The sequence below is a fragment of the Pogona vitticeps genome, chromosome 15 (genome assembly GCF_051106095.1).
Source record: "Pogona vitticeps strain Pit_001003342236 chromosome 15, PviZW2.1, whole genome shotgun sequence".
In the NCBI taxonomy this organism is placed as follows: Eukaryota; Metazoa; Chordata; class Lepidosauria; order Squamata; family Agamidae; genus Pogona; species Pogona vitticeps.
Window position 1 is genome coordinate 4,787,453 of NC_135797.1, and position 21,638 is coordinate 4,809,090.

Consider the following 21,638-nt stretch of genomic DNA (forward strand, 5'->3'; position numbering starts at 1 on the left):
TGTAGGATGCTGAACGAGAGATGACAATTCCCTTTGTTTGTTTTTTCTGGGGGGGGAAGCATGTCCCCCCCCAGAAATTTTGAAAAAACAAAACAAAACACATTTTCCCCCCAGAAAAAACAGCACATTTTTTGAGGTTGGTGGGGATGTTTTCCCCCCTGTTCCCCCCTTCCCAAGAAAAATGGAAATTTTCAGAAACTTTACATCACTAAACTGAAGCGGATGAAATGAAGCAGAGAATAGCAAGAGAAAGCCCCTACTGTAAAACTACACATAAGTGTTTTTTTTTTTAAGTATGTGAGCTGTAAAACTTTTTAAAACACACACACACACACAAAACCCCTATGATAAATGGCTCGAGGGGCTATAAAAATCTCTGCACAGGGAACAACCTGAAAGAAGACTTAGATTGTGTTCTATTCCTGTCTGTCTCTGTTGGTTTGAAGTAGGTGTCCTTGGAACCGAGAAGATATTGGGAAATTAATGTAGAGACGGCGAAAAACAGGGTGGAGAGAGAGATATAGAGGGGGTTGTTCTTCTGCAGAGCTTTACAGCCGGGCAGAAAATTGGGGGGGGTGCTTACCTCCCCCCCCAAAAAGTGGGGTGTTGCTTATTGGACAGAAACGCACCTGAGCCTAATGCCCAGTGGCCTTTTAATCATCTCCCTCTTAAAACTTCAGAGCTGGAAGGGACCCTATATACGTAGATCATCAAGACCAGCCCGTTATGGAAGTACGGTGAGGAATTCGAACTCCCAACCTCTACAAGGTCTTTAGTCAGAGGCCGAACCCACTGTGCTCTCTGGCCAGCTTTTTGGTTTATTAGTGTCTGCGATTTATTGAGATACTGCAGCTTGATGGATGGATGGATGGATGGATGGATGGATATTCTCACTGCACATTTCAGGGGAGAATGTCTTTTTGGGAATGGTCACCCCCTCTGTTCTTCCTCCAGGTATTTTCACCGCCCAGCAGACGGCTCGGAGGTCATGTACGACGCCGTCTCCATTATGAACGCCGACATCTTGAACTACTGCCAGAAAGAGTCGTGGTGCAAACTGGCCTTTTATCTCTTATCCTTCTTTTATTACCTGTACAGGTGAGTCCTGGGTCCTTTATTTGAAATTTCCTCTCTGGGGAAGGTCATGACGACCGGGGGGGGGGGGGGAGCCTGCCGTTGGAGAAAACTGAGGCCATTGCATCAGTGGGACAATGTCAGGATTGGTCTCCTGGCCGTTCGGCTTGAGCTATTTCTTTCTATGGGTGGACCAAGCTGGCATGCCCTGTGTGTGTGGAAAAGTTACTTTTCCCATCTGGAAAGTGTCTCTGGCGCCTTAAACGGGCCTTCGGTTTTCTTGTACGGTACTGGATACAACTCCATTGCCAGTTCTGAAGTACGATTCAACGCTGTTGTGATTTATCTCAGGCAGAAAAATCCTCTTGTGGGGGCCCCATGTGAGAATAACACAACATTGTGCCACACAACTGCTGGAGGCCACACACACTGTTGTGGATGCAACATAAAAATGCCTGGGAACGTGGTCGAATTCGGAAATGGATGCGCCAACACACCAAAGTATTGCTAGAAAATTTTACGCAAGAACCACAGTAAATCTACCAAAGCTAGCAAATAATAAGCAAATAACTGGAAGTATCACGAAATAGTAGATTTAGAACAAGGCACATATTGCAAATATATGTAAGATACAGAGATAAAGGGTTACTGCATGAAATAGTTAAACACAAAGTGCAGGAAAAATATGGATTATATACTTTTACATACACGTGCAGTGACAAGAGTAATCAACAAACAGAATTAAGGAATTATCTCCTCAAAATACCTGTTAGTCGCTTTTGTAAATACATTAGGACCTCTGTATCTGCGGGATCGATATTCGCAGTTTCACTTATCTGTGGTCTGAAAATATTTTTAAAAACACAGAAATATGAATTTCCATGATGTAGTTACCAGAACTAGCCTTTAGAGGGTGCCAAAACCAATGCCATGAATAGGGTTTGCTATTATCCGCGGTTTTCAGCATCTGCAGAGGGGCTTGGAATGACCACACACCTGTGTGCGTGTGCGTGTGTGTGTGTGTGTGTGTGTGTATACTGTATAATTTTTAGTAAGTAACTGCATCCATCAAACAGATCCAGAAAAATCTTACTAGAGGTGTTGTTTAGCTCCTATTATCATTTACAGTATATGCACATTTAATACACACGCACATGTATATGTTGCATATGCCTTGTGCTATACAGTATTCCTTTTCTTAGAATTTGATATCTTCCTTAGACTGCCTGGATAGCTTAGTGGGTTGGAGGACCGGGATGCATTTAATTCTTCGTTGTGCTTTTAGGGAGAACAGTCAATTAGCAAGGCCTTGAGCAAGCTGCCTGGCGCACCACCAGGAGAAGTTTATTGAAAGCTTGTTGCTGTTTAGTCGTTGTGTCCAACTCTTCGTGACCCCATGGACGAGAGCACACCAGGCCCTCCTGTCTTCCACTACCTCTTAGAGTTGGGTCAAATTCATGTTGGTGGCTTCGCAGACACTGTCCAACCATCTCATCCTCTGTCGGCCCCTTCTCCTCTTGTCTTCACACTTTCCCAACATCAGGGTCTTTTCCAGGGAGTCTTCTCTTCTCATGAGATGGCCAAAATATTGGAGCCTCAGCTTCGGGATCTGTCCTTCCAGTGAGCACTCAGGGTTGATTTCCTTCAAAATGGATAGGTTTGTTCTCCTTGCAGTCCAGGGGACTCTCAAGAGTCTCCTCCAGCACCACAATTCAAAAGCATCAATTCTTCATTGGTCAGCCTTCTTTATGGTCCAGCTCTCACTTCCGTACATCGCTACTGGAAAAACCACAGCTTTGACTAGGCGGACCTTTGTCGGCAAGGTGAAGTCCCTGCTTTTTAAGATGCTGTCGAGGTTTGTCATTGCTTTCCTCCCAAGAAGCAGGCGTCTTTTAATTTCGTGGCTGCTGTCCCCATCTGCAGTGATCATGGAGTCCAAGAAGGTAAAATCTGTCACTGCCTCCATAGGGTACAGACTGGGCAGCCACATCTTGACATCATACAGGTCTCAAAAAACCTCCATGAGTTAGAAGCCGCTTGATGGTATAGAACAAAAAGACCTTGTTTAGATTTAATACATTTCTTACACAAGACACTTCAGCAGCATTTGCTCATATTATTGCATGTATCCCTAATTTGATGACACATTTGTGTGCCTTTCTATTTTATTCATAATGGTGTGTGCCTTGCAGCAGCCGCATCGCCGAGACTTAACACTGTTCTTCCCTTGAATATATCAATAATACAGAGTAAACAAGACTGAATTGAATCTGTGAAAACTCAATAAAGCAGCAGGAAAAATACAGGTGGAGGAGGGGAAAAATCCCAGAGAACTAAGACAAGGAAAATATCATTTAAAACCTGTGGTGGCCAATGACACCAATTCCAGAAGTGCTGGGAATCCGCTCCAGGTTTTAGCTTGTCTTTTACAGGAAGGTGCTGGAACTGATTTGGGACAGGGCTCAGTAACTTGGGAAGCTCCTTGTAAGGGACAGACTAAAACCTGGACTGGAATCACAGCAGCCCAGAATGGGAGTCAACAGCTGCCAGGGCATAAATGCACGCAGAACCAGTAAATACAATTTAAAATTTGAATTTTTTAAAAAAAAAATCAGCTTATGGGCTGAGATGTAGGGACCGTCTCCGTCTCCTGCCTTTTCTGCTGATAATGGTTTTCCGGGAGGAAATGGGGTGGTGGCGGTGAATCCGACTCAAGGCCTGTTTAGGTCACCCTCTTCTTCCTCACAAATGGATGCCTCGGAGTGGACCAGCAGCCGAGTCTGCCAGCTCCAGCCCAACCCTGCTTGGTCCCCCTTCTCCGGCATTTTCCAAGGGTACAGTGCCCCTGAACCTTGAGGCTCTTTTGCTTACGATGGTGCTCGGGGGACAACGACACCATGCGTAGAGCGCCTTGTGAGGTGTTGTGGGTTGTGTTTGCAGCCAGGCCATGTGTGTGTGTGTGTGTGTCATTCCCAGCAGCTCCGTTCAAACATTCTGGTTCGTGATTGGCCGTCGGGAGGTAAGCACCACCTTCATTAGCAAGTGTGACTACCTAAGCCACCGAGGTTTGCTGGAACGGCGTCTCTAAAACACGACCAAGTTTTAGCTTCTTAAACTGCTCTCGTTCATGACTTTATGATTGGTAATAATGTCTTTTTTTCTCTCCCCCCCCCCATCTTTATTTTCTCTCCCCGACACCATTCAGTATGGTTTATACATTGGTGAGTTTCTAATGGCGCCGACCCGAAGGAATGGACCGTCCCTCGCCTGGTTCCGGACGACTTCTCCAGGACGACGCCCCTACCTGGACTACCTGGAGTGACGTGCTACAACTCTGGTGGGGTGGGACGGACCCCCTTCTCAATGTCTGAAGCCAATAACACTGCAAAAAGGAAAGGGGGAAAAAAATCAACTTTCTTCTCCTGGCTGCCTTGGACTCTTAATACGCTTCTGCCTCATATTGGATTTAGGGGAACGGAGGTGGGGGGGGTGGATCCTGTGCCACCACTTCCATTTCACGCCCAGGAATAAGATCCTACATTTAGGAAAATAAACCTCGCGGCCTGTCTCTCAGCGGACAACCCCCCCTCCTTTTGCACCCCCTGCGAAGAACAGCCAAGATTGTATTTTGTGGTGAGGTGTCTGCGCCTCTGGATCGCTTCCGCGCAGACAACCGAACAAGGTTTATTTCACTCCGGCAGGCATTGGGGCGATTCTCGTTGACTTTGTGAGATTTTTTAAAAAGGCTTTTTTGGGGGGGGGAGAGAGCGAGTGCGGCATCTTTTTCCCAAGCCGATCTTCGGACACCCACCCCGTCGCCCCGAATCTCAGCCTCCGGGGTCTACGAGATGCCACTTGTCGCTTGGGGTGGGGAGCAAGCAGGGTTAGAAAAACCTTACACGTTCTCTTTTTAAAAAAAAAAATCAAGAAGGGAGAGCCATTATATATATGCCACACCAGGCAAACTAGGTAGCCATTTTAGAAGGCTAAAACCGAGAGATTAGATTGGGGGGGGGAGCGGATTTTGACAATGGGGGACAGGCCTGCCCCCTCGAAAGACTATCCGTCTACAGAGAGTCGGCGTACAGGATGTGCTGCTTTTTTTAAAATTAATATTATTTCGTTTTTTTCTTTTCTGTTGCATAGCTGCTGGAGGTTGTCAGACGGGGAAGGGATGCTGAGGTTCTCTGTTGTCATGGCAACATCCCCAGCCTGTCTTTTCCACTAGCTTTTTTAAAAAAAATTTTGTGCAGCCTCCCCACCCCGCCCCTAAATTTTCTCAGGCCTCACTGTTAGCATCTGGGAAGGAGCTGGTGATGGATAGAAGGAAGGAAGGAAGGAAGGAAGGAAGGAAGGAAGGAAGGAAGGAAGGAAGGAAAACCCTTTTTATGGAACTGCAAAGCTAGAAGGAACCCTTATGTGTCATGGAGTCAAAGTGGAGAATTCGAACTCCCAACCTCTAGCCAGTTCCCTAAAACCAGCAGCTCCCTCAGGGGGAGGCATGCTTCATTTTGGGAAGCAGGGGGTTGTGGTGGGAAAAGAAACCACCGCCTGTCCCCAAAAGCCAGCACAAATGCCTGCAAAGTAATAGAACATACAGAGGATAACATACGGAGGCTTGGAATATAAACGACAGCCCAATCAAACCAACTCGACACGCTTCTAGTGAATGGTTGCGGCTCTTTGGCGGTGGCTGCGCGCCTCGCACTCTGGAGCCAGCTGGTGGGTGGTGAGGGATGATGGGGTTTGTAGTTCAGCAGAATCTTGGGGGGACCATCTACAGTGGTGCCTCGCAAGGCGATTGCCTCGCGGGACGATTAATCCGCAAGACGATTGGTTTTTGCGATCGCTATTGCGCTTTGCAAGACGATTTTTCTATGGACGATTTTCGCAAGACGACGATTTTTCCCCCATTGGAACGCATTAAGTAGATTTCAATGCATTCCAGTGGGGAACTGTGTTTTGCAAGACGATGTTTTCACAAGACAACATTTTTCGCTGAACGAATTAACATTGTCTTTCGAGGCACCACTGTACTCCCCAGCCTGCTGAAGCCACCAAAAGCAGATACAGTACTCCCCAGTAGCTCAACAATGGGCTATAAAGATGACTTGATGGTCCCATCTACAGCTGCGGTTCCAAGCCTATTATTATAAGCCTGGAATTATTATTATATTTTATTGCCTAAAACCCCAAGACCTAGTTTCGTGTTTTTCTACAAAGTTCAGCTATGTTTAAGTCCTAGCAAATTAAAATGACACAGGCGCTAATTATTACATACCCTTTGGGGTTGCCATCTGCTAGTATCTTCCTATGATGTTAATTTTAGGGTGTTTTGGTTTTTTTTAAAAAAGGTGGATTAATTTTACACATGTACACATTGATTCTAGTGTCGGGCCTTTATCTTATTGCTCTACTTTATACGGCTGCTAAACTCCTTACCTCAGAGTCAGGAGGGAGCCACCGATTTATCTAGGCAAGTAAAGGCACTCTGTGCATTCTCAGAGGTGCCCATGGCTAGCATTCTTGCCTCCTTTGGAAGCTTTGAATCTTGTATGGATCTAGGCTTGCCCGTTTTCAAAAGGGTGCAGGGATTTTTTAAAAAGCAAAAAGGAATTGACTGGCTTATTTATATGCTTCTCAGGGCAGTTGGGGACCATTTTCCACAGTCTGGGGACAAATAGAAATATCAGCAGCTGAAAAGATGCCCTCAGAGGTTCAGGAGCTGAGGCCTCATTAATTGAGTTTTTTTCTTTTTCTTTTGCTCTTTGACCATCTTTCTGACCGCTCCTATTGTAGCTTGGGGGGGGGCGAAAGGCATTGGGCCGAATCCTTCCTGCTTGTGTCAAAACAAAACATGTGTGCGACAGATAAGAATGAAAACTTGGAAATCTGGAGAGTTTGTGAACAGGAAAAAAAGACCGTCATTGTGGTAACATTTTAAAATTCTTCCTTTCTTGCTTGCTCCATTTAAAGACAACTCTCTCCACCCCCCCCCCCCGAAAAATCCCCCTTTCTTTCCGGTTGTTTCTCTAGGGGACCGTTGTAAAAAAAAACACACACACACACGTTAAATTAAAAAAAAAAAGATTTGATTATGGCTTTTGAATAATACCATGATCATTTGGGGCAGGTGGGTGGGAAATACGTTGACCACCCTTACTTGGTTTTGATCAATAGAAAGCCAGACAGAATTACTGTGATGTCTGCAGGCAGCTTCGGATGCTGTTCAGAGCATATGCTACCGACGGCGATTCTTCCAACCTGGAAGCAAGATCTGCAGCTTTTTCACTGAAATATACTGAAGGGAGTTAAATCGACACACATGGAAATAAAAGATGCAGCAATAACATCCGTCAAGACAAGATATGTGTTACGGACGAGCGACTGCAGGCCGAGCTGTTAAAGGCAGAGGAGTGAAGTGGAGTTGGCAACCCCGGGTGAGTCTTGTGAGGGGGGGAAAAAGGTGCTAACACGATGATTTGTCAGATTCTTGCTTTCCAACAGCCAGAATGCTTCCTGCGCCTCATGGAACAACTCGGTCTCTGGAAGGTTTCGGACTACAATACCCATCATCCCTCACCATTGTCATCTGGAGGGCCACAGGTTGAACCTGGTGGGGTTTGCCAGTCGGCAATCTTTTATGCCGGGACAGGAAGAAAGTAGGCAAAGGTCTACTCACAGCTCTTCTGTTACATAGCAGTAGATCCATAAGGATCTCTTACCCCCTAGCCCTTTAGAAACGACAATAAGAAAAGGTCTGCTTTTTGTCTGACATAAGGTAAAGAGGCTTGGCAATCAGAAAAACAGGAATAGGTTTACATGTGAACACACAAGAGACAGACACATCTCTGGGCCTTTATGTCTCTTCATTCTTGCTTATGTTGGGGTTGGACTAGATGACCTTTTGGGGTCCCTTCCAACTCTCAGAGGAACACAGAAAGCTGCCTCTGCCAGCTGGTTTTTCTCCATTCAGAAACACAAGAGCCATCCCCGATTGAACCAAAAAGGGGAATCTTTGCCATCCTGCCTTAGTAGACTTTTAAAGCCCAACCCCGTTGGCAGCCATCACTAAATCTTGTGGCGGTCAGTTCCGCAGCTAAACTCTGTGCTGCCAAGCACAACAGGACCTTTCTTTTCCATCCGGCCTCTCCCACCTTCGTCTAGTATCGTCTTCCTCGGCAATATAGGAACTTTTTCAGAGGGAGGGGGGGTCTCCATTCCCCATCCCTTTGAGCCTGGATTCTGCTCGCCCCACAGCCCGTATGTTCCTGATAGGCGGCTGCCACCTGGCGGGCGTCCGTTTCCCTTCACCCGGGTAAGGCCACTTCCAGAGCTGATGGCCAAAAAAAGTTGGGTGTTTGAGAAAGGATTTGAGGAAAAGGCAAAAGGGTGAAGGGGTGGCAGCACGCAGATTAAGGGCAGATGAGTTTAGCCTCCCCCCCCTCCACTGTAAGAGGTAGTTGGATGCCAGCTCCCATCAGTCCTAGCCAGCCCTGCCGAGGGTGAGGGACCATGGGCTTTGTAGTCCAACACTCTGGATAGCCACAAGCTGCTCACCTCCCAAGGCAGGTAGCCTTGAAACGAAAGCCCAACCTAACAAGCAGAAAGAGGGAAATCTGTGGTTACTAAAAAATGACAGAACTATAGAGTTGGAAGGGACCTCGTAGGGTCATCTAGACCAACCCCCCCGGACAATAGCCGTCAGTGCAATGAAGGGATCCACCAGCCCCTGAACGAGTCATGTATTTTGCACCCAACAGGATTTTCCCCAAGCTTGATGTGCAATCTGCCTTCTTTTAAAGAAGGGAGTCAACACAGCCCTTGATTTGCCTGGAAAGCCACCCTCGGCTTAGTGGGGTCCTCAGGACAGAGTTTGAGGGACATCGCAGGGCAACGTCATCCACATAGATCCCAAGTAGGCTTAAGGGCCGCTCGCCTTTAAGAATCGGGTGGAAATGTCAACACTCGTAAAAGGCGGCAGAGTTTTTCCTTCCCCGGGGAAGGTGATCAGCCAGCCTTAAAAAAAACACAATCCTCAAATACTACTTGCCTTCAGGCAGTTCCTACATCCGAGACCTCCGCTTCGTGGGAAGCAAAGCCGAAATTGATTTTATCCAACCAGGTGGGTCTTCCTCCATTTCTTTCCTCGCAACCCAGGTGCTTTGCCCGGGGGCAGAAAGAATCCCATCACTCGCTCAGAAAAAGAGAGAGAGAGAAGGGAAAAGCCACACATGGGGCCCTTATGCTCAAGAGCATCTCTGGAGTCTTCTGGCAACGGAGCACAAGCGATTTGGTTTCTCCGCTTTAACACGGAAAACATAACCAGGAACGCCGTGCGGTGGTTGTTTTTCAACAACGAGAACCGTAAGGTTGGAGAACAGGCGATCCTCGACCCCTGTTTTAAACGGCACTGCCTTTACCCGGCAGAGAGAGGTGGTTTTATTTCTCGTTCCTCAGCCAGGAGAATGTTCCAAAGAAAACCAGGTGTGGAGAGAAAGGAAAACCCCTTTTGCTTAAGAGCGATGGGATAAAGAGTTTATGCTCCTGATGTGCAGAAATGCAGGATAAGGGACCTGGGGTTGCTTCCACCTTCGACTCCTCGGCCTCTCCACCCGTCGGCACTTGGGAGCGTGAGCACCGAATACATTGAAATAAAATCCTCCAGCAACCGCACAGCATCTGGCCCAGAAGACTGTGCCGGAGAACACGGCGCGTGTGGGCGGGCGCCGTGCGTTAAGACTAGCACGGAGAAGAGTGCTGTGAATGAGCGTCTGGGAGAAGGAAAAATGGCAAGGGAGGTGCCAAGCGCCACCAGCCGCCCCCGTTATCGGTGAAGACAGGCAGCTCTCCAGCGAGAGAAGAATCAGTGTTCGGATGCGGCCTGCGTCACCACCCTCTGGCCAGCGGCTCCCCCCCAGCTTTGACCTTTGCCCCCCCAGGCCGGTTCATCCTGACCTGCTGCTCCCTCTCAGCTCTCCCCTGGAACGCCATCAGGCTTCGCCCCGGATGCCCCGAAAACACGGCATCGTGGGCCGGGAGGGCCGCCCCGCTGGTCGCATCCCGAGAGCCGGCCGCGACGACGCTCAACCAAAACCTTTAAAAACCCTCAGCTAGATGATCTAACCATCACTTACACATCTCCTAGAGTGCTTTCTTACACCGTTTCTCAATATTAATCACAAACTTGGAACTGCAGAACTAGAAAGGATCCCCGCGTCCAGCCCTTGTCAAAGGAGGCCCATCAGGGGAATCAAACTCCCAACCTCTGGCTCCGCAGCCAGAGACCTGAATCGCTGAGGTATTCAGCCATTTAACAACCGCCGAGCTCTCCAGCATTTTTTTTTCTTCTTTTCAGATTGGTACTTAAAGGAGGAAACCCCCTCCCCATTCAAAGGATCGGTATCTGCTGATTCACTTATCCGCTGGCTGAAAAAACTCAAACCCCCCCCCCAGAAATACCTACGGATATCCAGGGTGTACTTACCAGACCTGGCCACTAGAGGCATCCAGAGACTGCAACATACTGTAATTTTTCCGTGTATAAGACACCCCCATGTATAAAATGCCCCCCCCCCACTTTTCTAATCCAAAATTAAGAAATCTAAGTGGGGCTTAGCAAGTGGAGGGGGAAAGGGATCTAAGCGCTGCAGGATCGCTTTGATCCCTGCTTTCTCCTCCACTTGTTTTTGTTCTCTCCTCAGCTTACTTCCGTGTATAAGACGACCCTCAATTTTTAGTCTAAAGATTTAGACACTCGCAGATCAAATTTGAAAGTTCATCTAAAAAGCCTGAACATCCTTTACGTGACATGCATTCTTAAATCTTTTCCATCGTTGGTTTATAATCTTCTAAAATGAAGTGCAACCCCTTGGTTACAGAAATTTGCCTTTCCCCCTCTTTCCCCCCCCTCAATTTCACAATCCAACTGGCACCTTCAAATCCAGAATCTTAATACTGAGATCCTAAGCATTTCAGGTCTCTGTTCTCCAGTTTTTTGGGCTTTGAATCCCATCTAACTTTGGGGACTTGAAAGAGGAGAAAAATGGACGTAATCTCAGTTCCCTATGAGGACCTATGAAAATCCATAAACTTTCAACCGGGCGAAAGTAAGCAAGATTGATCCCCTTACCCTCGCCACAGCTGTTAGCTGCTATTAAAAACGGCTTTGTCAAGGTGAGATCTGGATGGCTTTTAATTTGCAGGTGCTTACAGAGAGAGGGGCTGATCCAGAAGACAGACAAGGAAAGGCTTATTATTTTAAAAAGCTGCATTTTCCCCCAGGCAGGCACTGAAGAGATGCTTAGCCTTCAAAAAGAAAACAAAAAAAGGGTGTTCCATTCTACTACATGCCCCCCTCCAGACCAGCCATTTAAAAAAAACCCATCATAACACAAAGCATAGATTATTAAATACATATTGTACTGACCCAGGATTTTCCCAGCTTGATACTACCGCCCCCTGCTGGTATTTAAAGGTAATACATTCCAACAGACCACAAAGTTGTTAACTGGAAAGAAAAATGTAGAAGGTGATAGGGAAAGACTGCAAAGTGCAAAAAACAAAGCAAAACCTCTATCAAGCCCTATTTCACGTGGAGAGGTGCAGATCGGTGCTTTGAAACTACCACTCCCAAGGCATCTGGGAGTAGTAGTTCAACATAAAACTGCACATTTTGAATTGCACATATGCACACAAGAAATATGTTCTTGTGTGTAGTTTTACGATATAGAGCAGTATTTTCCAACCTTGGGTACCCAGATGTTCCTGGGCTAAAACTCCCAGATGCCTTTTCACCTCTAGCTGGGCTGGCCGGGATGTCTGGGAGTTGTAGTCCAAGAACATCTGGGGACACAAACTTGGGAACCGCTGGTCTAGAGAAACCAGAAAGACAGACGCCGGGACTTGCAGAAGAAGAAACAGCAAAGATGCAGACATACACACGAGGCCGAACCAGTTTGTACAAGTTTTATCGTTGCTTTCACAAGCCCGCCCTCCTTGAAAAGGGCAGGAAAAGTCAAAATAAGTTGGTTTTCGTTGAAAATAATAATAACCCCCCTCTCTCTGATAGGAGATACCATGCAAGGCTTGGCTTCTGCAGATTTCCTACAATTTTTTTAAAAAATAAAAACCGAGCCGCCCCAACGCACGGCTGGCCTGAATGTTGGGGGGGGGGGTGCCGTTCAATCAAGGAAAGTCAACTTAAAGAGAACAAGGTGGCGTGTATAAAAATACCTCGAGAATATACCTTCGTTCGTGGGTGGCGAAGGCCGTAAATTTGGGGACGTGCGGGAAAAAGGGTTCTGGCTAAGAGAGCTGCCGGTGCTTAGGAGGGGGAAAATGCGGGCCAAACCTCACCCCCAGCTGGGAAACAAGGAAGAGCCATTACTTAAATGGAGCGAGAGGAACAGGGTCGGGCGCCGGAACGGGCCGGGCACGAAATGGCACTTTGTGTTAAACCAAGGAGGAGAAAAAATCTAAAAAAGGAAAGGGACGTGGGGAATTCTGCTCTTCAAGGTTTGCATAGTTAAGACAGATCCGGGGAAGAAAGACGTCTCAAGATGATTGGTTCTTGGCCGCCCCGTGTCCCATTTTCTGGCAAGGAGGGCAGGCAGGAAGAAAACCACCCAATCAAGGGCCTCGGGGAGGGGATCCGGCCGAGATCTTTCGACCAGCACTTCCACCGCCACTTTTTTAAAAAAATAAAATGATCTTCCCTTTTCCTGCCAAGATCAAGGCGGTGGACGGCGGACAGTCCGGATAAAACCGGGGGGGGGCGCGGCGGATGGGGGTAGAGCCATCTATCTGCAGAAACGGTCTTCTTCACGTCGCTTCGTTTTTTCGACACTCGCCTCCCCTCAACGCCCGGCGTCGGGGTTTAATGCACCAGCTGCACCGTCAGCCAGTAGAGGATCAGCGGCTGGAAAGCCGCGGCCGCCAGGGTGACGTACATCTGCGCCCGCCCGCTCGGCCGGCCCATCCCCTCTTGGACGAGGGACGGCAGGACCTTCATCCGTAAGGAGCGGACCTGAGAAAGGCAGAGAAGGGGTCGCCATCAAACGGAGGCCGTCTCGTTTCCCCCCTCTTCCCGAGCTTGTCCAGATGCTGGACTACAACTCCCATCTGCCCCCCCAACCTGTGTGGCCCAAGGATGATGGGAGCCGTAGTGCACGTTGCTATGAAACCGTCCCAGTGGTTAACGCTCCCTTTGTTGCGAATCTGGGCAAGAGATTTCCCTAATGTTTAATTCAAAATTCCATCTTTCTCGTTCACGGCACCCTCTCGTGGCTTCAGAAAGGAGAGCAAGACCTTCAAGCCTTCATTGGTTTTTTAAAACATTATTTTTCAGGCTGCAATCGTTTTTATTTTATTTTTTCCCCTGATTGGCGTGTCTTCACACACCTTGATCATTTATCTCCGTCATCTGATTTTTTCGTTACACGTCTTGGCAAAAAAAAGGCGACACAGAATTATTAACACATGTAACAAAACATCCGTGATTTGTACAGAGATGGGAAATGTTGCTCTCTTTTTTTTTTGCAGAGTCTGGAATTTATGGGATTTTAGAAATTTCTTTTTAAAAGGAACTCTTGTCATTTCCTGGTTAGGTATCCCAAGCCAGTCACATTCAGAAATGGCTGAACATTTTGTTCAATTTAGTTAGGCTTATGTTGACAATTAGTTATTTAGTTACATTTTGGCCTAGTTACATTCAGTTACTTTTTAAAAAAAATAAGTTCCTTTAGTTACCTTTTCAAAAAGGGTAACTGAAAGAGCAAGGATCTCAGTTCCTTCCTGTGAAATGTAGCAGAATTCAGCTATCTTAACGGCAGCAGTGACTGAAATTAACTGTAACGGATTGGTTTTTAGAAGTAATTTGTCAAGCCGGGTTCCTGCTCTGTGCAGCTGAAGGGGCATCAAATTCCCACCTTTCCCCCTGCCACAAAAAACCCCAAAAAACCTCAGAATGTGGTTCTTACCATGAAATACATCAGAGCGCAAGACGCCCAGGCTAAGGCAATATAATAGCCATTACTTCCGAAGACGAGGCCACCCACCACAGCAAGAATCATCCTGGCACGGAGAGATAATTGAGTGTTAGAACAGCATAGAGGATCAGAGGATCAGGTGAGACTGGTGGAGGTCCAGATTCGAATCCCTCGTCAAGCAGGAGAACGTCTAGGTGACCTTGAGGCAACTCTCCAGCCAAAACCGCCTCGCAAGGCGGATGTGAAGATAAAGGAGCAAAACACCAGGCACCCCCTCTGATCTCGTCGGAAGAAGAATTAGATACAACTAATTAAAATAAACGCCTATGTGTGTCCACCACCCCCCAATCTAGGCTGCTGCACAAACTACAGGATTCTGAAATATTAAAAATTATCCTAGTCTCTCTGTTTTGGGGATCTTCCATGGGGGGGGGTTCAAAACCCCTGATTGGCTGGCTGATGGGCCTTGTAGTCCAACACCCACCAAGCATCAGCTTTTGGACTGCGGTTCCCATCAGCCCCGGCTCCCATGGCCACGGATGAAGGATCATGGTGGCCGGAGTCTAAAATCTTCCAAAAGAGAATAGATTTTCAGAAAGAAAGCATCGCTGAGTCTCAGTTGACAAAAAGTAGGACTTCCCATTCCATCGTTTCAAAGTTACTGCAAAACATCTCAATCTTGAGTCCAGACGTTTACTTTAAAAGTAACATTAATTGCAATCGATTTTTCACAGAATGAAGGCATGGCAACGTCGTTTTAGCAAATAACACAACAATGGCTATTGTTTACTCCATAACCTGCAACATTTTTCTGTATATAAAACAAAGGGGGAAACAGTAACTAAAAATAATTTCCTGGAAACCTGTTCCAATTGGAGGCCATTTTTCTTATATTTTTTAAATGAAATTTCTTTCCTCTGCCCCCTGAAAACCAGGAACTAAGAACTAGGACAAAAGGAATGTGATACTGTAAGAAAAAAGATAATGTTCACCAGTTATGTGTGTGTGTGTGTGTGGGGAGGAATTCTAACAAGAATTACAAGATTTATTTATTTATTTTATATATACCCCACCCATCTAGACCGAAGTCTACTCCGGGAGGCTAACAACACGTTGTCACAAAACGTCGATCCAAATGGTAATTTTAAAAAGTAATTTTATTTTTAAATTTTAATTAAACTGAACTCAATTTTTTAAAATGTACATTTAAACACGGTTTTCCATTTCAATTTAATTTTTTTTAATTAAAATTTTAAAAGGACGATTTGAAAAGAAAAAAAGTGATAAAAACGATCAAATTTGAATTATTATTATTTTTAAAAAATCACGCTTTAAGGGGAAAAAAAATTACTTTTAAAAAAAGTAACTCGGCAAGCAGCTCCGGACTTACCCAACGTATTTATAGCCGCAGTAAGCCAGAAGGTCGAACGTACTCAGATCGCTCTGAACGGTCGCCAGGTAAAGGCCGAGCAAGAGGGCCAGAACTTCAATTACGACCCAAACGAAGGCGGTACTCGCACACATTCCAAGCACCTCTGGAGAAAACCTTGAAGATCGGGGGGAGAGAGAGAAAAAAGCTGTGATTTATGTTTGCATTTCCCCCCTAAAACAGAGTCCTTTCCCCCTTTTCTAAGCTGTGTTTGTAGCTACTTTTCCCACATGTACATTTTCCCCCACCTACATGGCATATTTTATTTATTTACTCCCCTCTTTGTAAAAGGGCTGCATATTACGACGCAAAACCAGTGTCAAAAACAACTGGAGACCGATTGAAATACAAGTGGTGCCTCGCTAGACAGTTACCCCGCATGAGTTTTTTCGCTAGACATTGACTTTTTGCGATCGCTATAGCGATTCGCAAAACAGTGATTCCTATGGGGGAATTTCACTGGACAATGTTTGGTCCCTGTTTCGCAAACCGATTTTTGCTAGACAACGATTTTGATAGCTCCCTCTGCGCTCGCAAAACAGGTGTTTTCGGGACCTAAGCTTCACAAGACAGCGATTTAAACAGGTGATTGGCGGTTCGCAAAGCGGCTTTCCTATGGCCAATCTTTGCTAGACGACGATTCTTCCCCATTGGAACGCCTTAAACAGGTTTCAATGCATTCCAATGGGGAAATGCTTTTCGCTAGACGATAATTTCACTCAACAGCGATTTCAGTGGAACGGATTATCATCGTCTAGCGAGGCACCACTGTAATTAAAAACCACTCCCGTACTCCACACTCTGAAAGTAGCAATGGGCACGGAAAAACACCTTATTTACCTTTTCTGTAATCCAAGAGCCATCCCGGCAAGAAGGATGTAGGTAATAAAGGCCATACCTGCAGAAGGAGAGGGGAAAATCGCTCTTAAGTGGGAGAACAGCCTAAGGGTGTGCTGTTGAAGGACAGCGGTTAGAGAGCTCAAGGAGGACAACTAGAAATCTGAAGATCTACAAAGATCACTGGTTTCTGCTGGTTGGTTGGTTTAAAACTTGGCTCAGCCGTGGCTCCATCATTCTCGCTCCGCCTATCCTACCTCACAGGGGTGTTGAGAAGCAAAACAGGAAAGAGGATGACATACACATCCTTGAAGGCCTTAGAGGAAAGGTAGGAAGAGAAAGGAATGAACGTACGAATGAACAAAAAGGGAATAAACGAAGGACATCTAAGCCCTCGTTGTTGTTATGCACCATCCAGTGACTTTTTTGGGACTCCCAGGAAGGAGCCACTTCCAAAATGCCCCGTTCTCAACAGCCCTGCTCAACTCCTGCAAACTCAACCTTGTGGTTTCCTTTAGGGTGAATCCATCCCACGTTTGGGCTTCCTCTTTTCCTGCTGCCCAACATTCCGGTCTTTTTCTCTTGGTGTGTCCAACGTAGGACAGCCTCTGTTTCAACATTTTTGTCCTGGGGAGGCTTAAATATTAACAATAATAATAAAAAGATATATTCATAGGATCAGGCTGCATATTCTTATTAATTTTAAAAAAAGAGTCATTGATGTAGGCAGGTCAATCTTCTCTTAAGTCTCAGCTGCCTGGATCTGTACTCTCAGGATAATGCCAGCCTACACTGCAAAGTTGTGGCTCCAGACTGGGTAGGTGATAACCCTTTTTCCTATTTGACTCTGCCTCTTTTAAAAGTCATCTTTCCCAGGCACCCCAGACCTGAAAAGTGCCCTGCAGGATCAAACCAAAGATTAAGTCGACGCGATTTGCACTGTTTCAACAAGACAAGGCAAAAACTACTCTTGGTTCGTGGGAGGGAGGAAAAGAGAATCAGGCCTAAGAAAAACAGATCTCAAACAATTGAAAACAGTATATTTAAAGACGATCGCTCGCTTACTGGGAATATACAAGTCTGGAGCGTTGACATCTTGGCGTGGAGGGAGGGGGACATCTCTGTGGTAGCGAACCTCCCAGTTCTGCGGAAGAAAAAAACAAAACAGATACAAATGGAGATTATTCCCATCAAAATATAAACGTCCTAGCCCACCGTGCATTTCCAAGTATTTTACTGATTTAGGGTGGCGGCTGTCCGAAAACACTCAGCTGTACAGCTCTATATATGGCAATATTTTGGAGATATCAGTGGTGGAGGTCTCTGGGTGTGGAGCCAGAGGTTGGGTAGTCGATTCCCCCGCAATGGGACTCCCAGGAAGAGGAGAGCCAGCCTGGTTAGCCTTGGGCCAGCTGCACCGTCCCAGGTATCCCCCTTGAGGAAGGGAAGGGTAAAGCACCTCTGAGGATTCTCTACCTGGAAAACCCTGAAAAAGGGTCAGCATTGGTGGCACATGATTATTATTTTTATTATAAAGAGCTCTGCTGGATAAGACCAGGCCCTTGTCAAGTACAGTGGTGCCCTGCATAGCGACGATAATCCGTTCTGAAAAAATCATCGCTATACGGATTCGTCGCTATGCGGGGCAAAAAAAACACCATAGGAACGCATTAAAACACGTTTAATGCGTTGCTATGGGGGGGGGACTCACCTTTAAGCGAAAATCCTCCATCCAGCCGCCATTTTTGGTGCCTCTAAAGCGAGGCAACACAGTGGGCGGCCATTTTGGAACCGCTGATGAGCTGTTCGGTGCTCTCTCTCTCTCTCTCTCCACCCCTTGCAGGTCCAGCCTGGGCAGGGAGACTGAGGCCAGGGTCTCCGTGCCCAGGCTGGAGTTGCGAGGGGAGAGAGAGAGCACCGAAGTCAGCGGGGTTTTTGCGAAGCTGGCTTCCCCGCAATCTTTGCAAACCCCCCGCCCATCAGCTGTGCTTCGGGGCTCTTTGGGATGATCGTGGGGAAGCGCTTCCCCAAGATCATCGCAAAGCGATTTCCCTCCATTTAAAACATCGCAATGTGATCGCTTTTGCGATCGCAAATACTCCATCGCTATGCGGATTCGTTAAATAGGGTGCTCGTTAAGCGAGGCACCACTGTATCCTGTTAGCCATTTAAGGCAAACTTTCATGCAATGCCCGTCTCCAGCTTGTGATTCCCTAACAACTGGAATCAAGAGGTAGACTGCCCCCTCGCCAAGAGGTTCCATTCTTAATGACCGCCACTGAGAAAAAAAAATCCAGAAGGAGCCTAGGGTGGATTGGGCCCAAAAGCCATGCTTAGCCCTACATCCTGTCCCCACGGGGCTTAGCTGCTTTGGACCGAGTAGACAAGGTACCATCTTACCTGATGCACGTAGGGAAAAACTAAGAGCGCGAGTTTCTTCATCACGTACGTTGTGTCTACCGCGAAGAAGTATTTCAGCTTGTTTATGGACATGAACCTGTGAATCTGATGGAGACAAAATACAAAAGACAGGTGGAAGAAAATAGAAATTGTTCAGAAGAACCCTCACTTAGTGCTTACTCCCTTATACATAGGTGCCTCGCTAGACGATGATAATCCGTTCCCCTGAAATCGCTGTTTAGTGAAATCATTGTCTAGCGAAAAGGATTTCCCCATTGGAATGCATTGAAACCTGTTTAATGTGTTCCAGTGGGGAGGAATCGTCATTGTCTAGCGAAGATCGGCCATAGGAAAGCCGCTTTAAAAAACCGCCGATCAGCTGTTTAAATCGCTGTCTTGAGAAGCTTAGGTCCCAAAAACACCTGTTTTGCAAGCACGGAGGGAGCTGTCAAAATTGTCGTCTAGCGAAAATCGGTTTGCAAAGCAGGGATGAAACACTGTCCAGCGAAATTCCCCCATTGGAATCACTGTTTTGCGAATCAATACAGCGATCGCAAAAAGTCAATGTCTAGCGAAAAAACTGTCATGCGGAGTAACTGTCTAGCAAGGCACCACTGTATACCCTTGCCTCTGAATTAAAGAGAGCCCCGCCTCTCTGCTAAGAGCCTTTTCCCTTCTCTTGCTCTCTATTGGTATCAAGTCTGCTGAGGACTGTTGCTCAAAGCAGTCACGTTTTTTAATTTGCTGTTTCCTATTCACTGTAAGTAAATTGAGCATTTCATTCTTTTTTTCCTACTAATGTCTCTGAGCGAGTTATTGAGTGTTTGGCTGATGAGAGAAAGGGGTGGACTAATCTGGGAACTTGAAGGTAGTTCTGCTCCACGAATCCCTGCACTTCTGCTGCACAGAGGAAGTTAACCAGAAATTCTAAACTCTACAACACCTGTCGCTATATAAGAAGAATACACAACTACCACATTTATTCCCAAGCCATCAACGCAATTCCAATACTGTTCAGGCCTTACCTCCTTGTGTACAATATCTTTGCCCTGAGAAGCGATGGTTGTGCCATAAGCCACGGCCACGTTGGCCACCGGATCAGTGAAAATCTGGTTGAAGCCCATGTCAATGCCCGGGGTTGGGTAACCGGTCGGCTGGGCGCCGTACGCCGAGCTGGTGTCATCAAAAAGCTGGGGAGCATCGGCATTCTGCGGGACAGGTGGGATCCTGGTTCTGTGCTTGGAACCTGCAGGAAGAGAGACGGAAAGGAGCTAAAATCTGGGCAGAATTGACTTAGAATTTTTGGTTAAAACTTGGATCTGTTAGAGAACGCCAGTCAATGTTTTTATAATATTGACTGCGCCTGGCCTTTCTAAGTAACAACAGGAACAGCATACATCAGACCTGGGCAAAGTGTGGCCCGAGGGCCACATAAGGCCCGCGAGGAGCTCCTGTCCGGCCCGCGGACAATTTTGAACATCAAAACCATTTATAGCTTTCTTTCTAAAGTTGATCAGCTGCTTATCTTTAACATACCGCCAAAAAAAAAACCCTCTTTAGTATTTGTGAAGATTAACAAGTTTGAAATAAAAACAATCGTAACATCACTGTTTTTGTTTTTAAGTAAAGTTGGTTCAGCCCCCGAACACAGTTCAGATTTTTAATTGGCCACCCCTGGCATACATACTACATCCGTATTGTGCTGATATTTAACAGATACTGTACTTGGGCTTTTAGTTAAAACTTGTATCTGTTATATGATGCGAGTCAAGACTTTTATCATTTTAATTAACTGGGCCTGGTGTTTGTTTGTTTTTTAACAACAATACAGGGTTGGTTGGTTGGTTTTCAGTTTAAAGCAATGCTGAAGTCATTTTGGAAATCTCCTGTCCAGAAAAGGTGATCAAAGAAGGATCAACCTGGCAAACAGAGAAAAGTAAGAGGGTAACTAACTATATATAAAACTAAGAGGGTAACTAACTATATACTGTATAAAACTAAGAGGGTAACTAACTAACTAACTGCATATAAAACTAATAGGGTAACTAACTATATACTGTATAAAACTAAGAGGGTAACTAACCATATATAAAACTGAGAGGGTAACTAACTAACCATATACAAAACTAACTATATATATATCTCTCTCTCTCTCTAAAATACCCGGCCACTCCCTCCTTTTTAGGAAAAAAAAATCAGGAAATTTGGGGGGATGCATAGAAGGGGAAGCTTTCGTGGAGGAAGGGGTGGGGGAAGGCGATCGTCCCCGCCCCACCCCCCAAATGTCAGGGTCTCCTCCTCCTCCTCCTCCTCCCCCCCCGCCAGTCCCCTCTAGCTCGCCCTCTTGGCCTCCTTACCTGGCCCCCCATAGCCAGGGGGGTAAGCCATGCTCCTTCGCCCCCCCAAAGGCTGGGGCCCCTCTCCTCCACCCCACCGAAAGATCCACTTGCCGGCGAGAGGGGGGGCGGGCGCGGGGGAGGAAAGGGAGAAACTTCCGCGCAGATCAAAGGGGGAAAAGGACGGGACTTCCCCCAAGCGAAGGTTCCAAGCCACGTCCTCAAAGCCTTCGGCGCGCCCGCCCTCGGCCTCCCATTGGCCGCCACCGCCTCGGTTCGGCAAGACCCTCCGCGCTGATTGGCTGGAAATGTATCCATGTCCGCGCAGGAGGTTCCAAAGGGGCGGAGCTTGCCCCGCAGTCATTAAAAAAAATAATAAACGACAGCTTTCAAAGACGCATGCGCGGTGGAAGTTCGTTCCAGGAACGTGGGGGTGTAGATGCTTCTCTCTCTCCTTTTTATTTTATTTGTTTCTGTTTTTTGTTTTAAAAATATTATTTGTTTCTATTTTATTTATTTCTTAATTTATTTATTTGTTTCTATTTTATTTATTTCTTAATTTTTTTATTTGTT

At 46.5% G+C, this 21,638-nt stretch overlaps 2 protein-coding genes across 3 annotated transcripts in view; one reads left to right on the forward strand and one right to left on the reverse strand.

Moving 5' to 3' along the window:
• The window catches only part of CNIH2 (cornichon family AMPA receptor auxiliary protein 2), a 43,528-nt gene extending 36,354 nt beyond the window's left edge, over positions 1-7,174 (forward strand). Inside the window, exons 5-6 of the mRNA XM_072984490.2 lie at positions 955-1,098; positions 4,280-7,174. Of these exons, the coding sequence (XP_072840591.1) occupies positions 955-1,098; positions 4,280-4,307 (172 nt within the window). The 3' untranslated portion in view covers positions 4,308-7,174. The remainder of the gene's footprint in view (positions 1-954; positions 1,099-4,279) is intronic.
• A 5,633-nt stretch (positions 7,175-12,807) lies between these two features.
• On the reverse strand, positions 12,808-21,240 carry YIF1A (Yip1 interacting factor homolog A, membrane trafficking protein). Of its 2 annotated transcripts, none has more exons than XM_072984488.2 (8): positions 21,087-21,240; positions 19,755-19,975; positions 18,730-18,834; positions 17,395-17,473; positions 16,333-16,390; positions 15,454-15,609; positions 14,055-14,148; positions 12,808-13,102 (listed from the first exon to the last, which is right to left on the reverse strand). In XM_072984488.2, the coding sequence occupies exons 1-8, from the start codon at positions 21,115-21,117 to the stop codon at positions 12,953-12,955; spliced, it is 894 nt and encodes a 297-aa protein (XP_072840589.2). In that variant the 5' UTR covers positions 21,118-21,240; the 3' UTR covers positions 12,808-12,952. The 2 variants fall into 2 exon arrangements, with proteins under 2 accessions (XP_072840589.2, XP_072840590.2); XM_072984489.2 differs by lacking the exon at positions 12,808-13,102 and adding an exon at positions 13,349-13,518.
• Positions 21,241-21,638: the final 398 nt, after the last annotated feature.

What these genes read in the sequence shown, in the direction of transcription:
- YIF1A (XM_072984488.2), bottom strand. Translation starts at nt 21,117, where the DNA reads ATGGCTTACCCCCCTGGCTATGGGGGGCCAG. An exon ending in TTTTTCCCTACGTGCATCAG is followed by an intron (nt 17,474 to 18,729) that starts GTAAGATGGTAC and finishes TTTCTTCCGCAG; the next exon opens with AACTGGGAGGTTCGCTACCA. An exon ending in TCCAGACTTGTATATTCCCA is followed by an intron (nt 16,391 to 17,394) that starts GTAAGCGAGCGA and finishes CTCCTTCTGCAG; the next exon opens with GTATGGCCTTTATTACCTAC.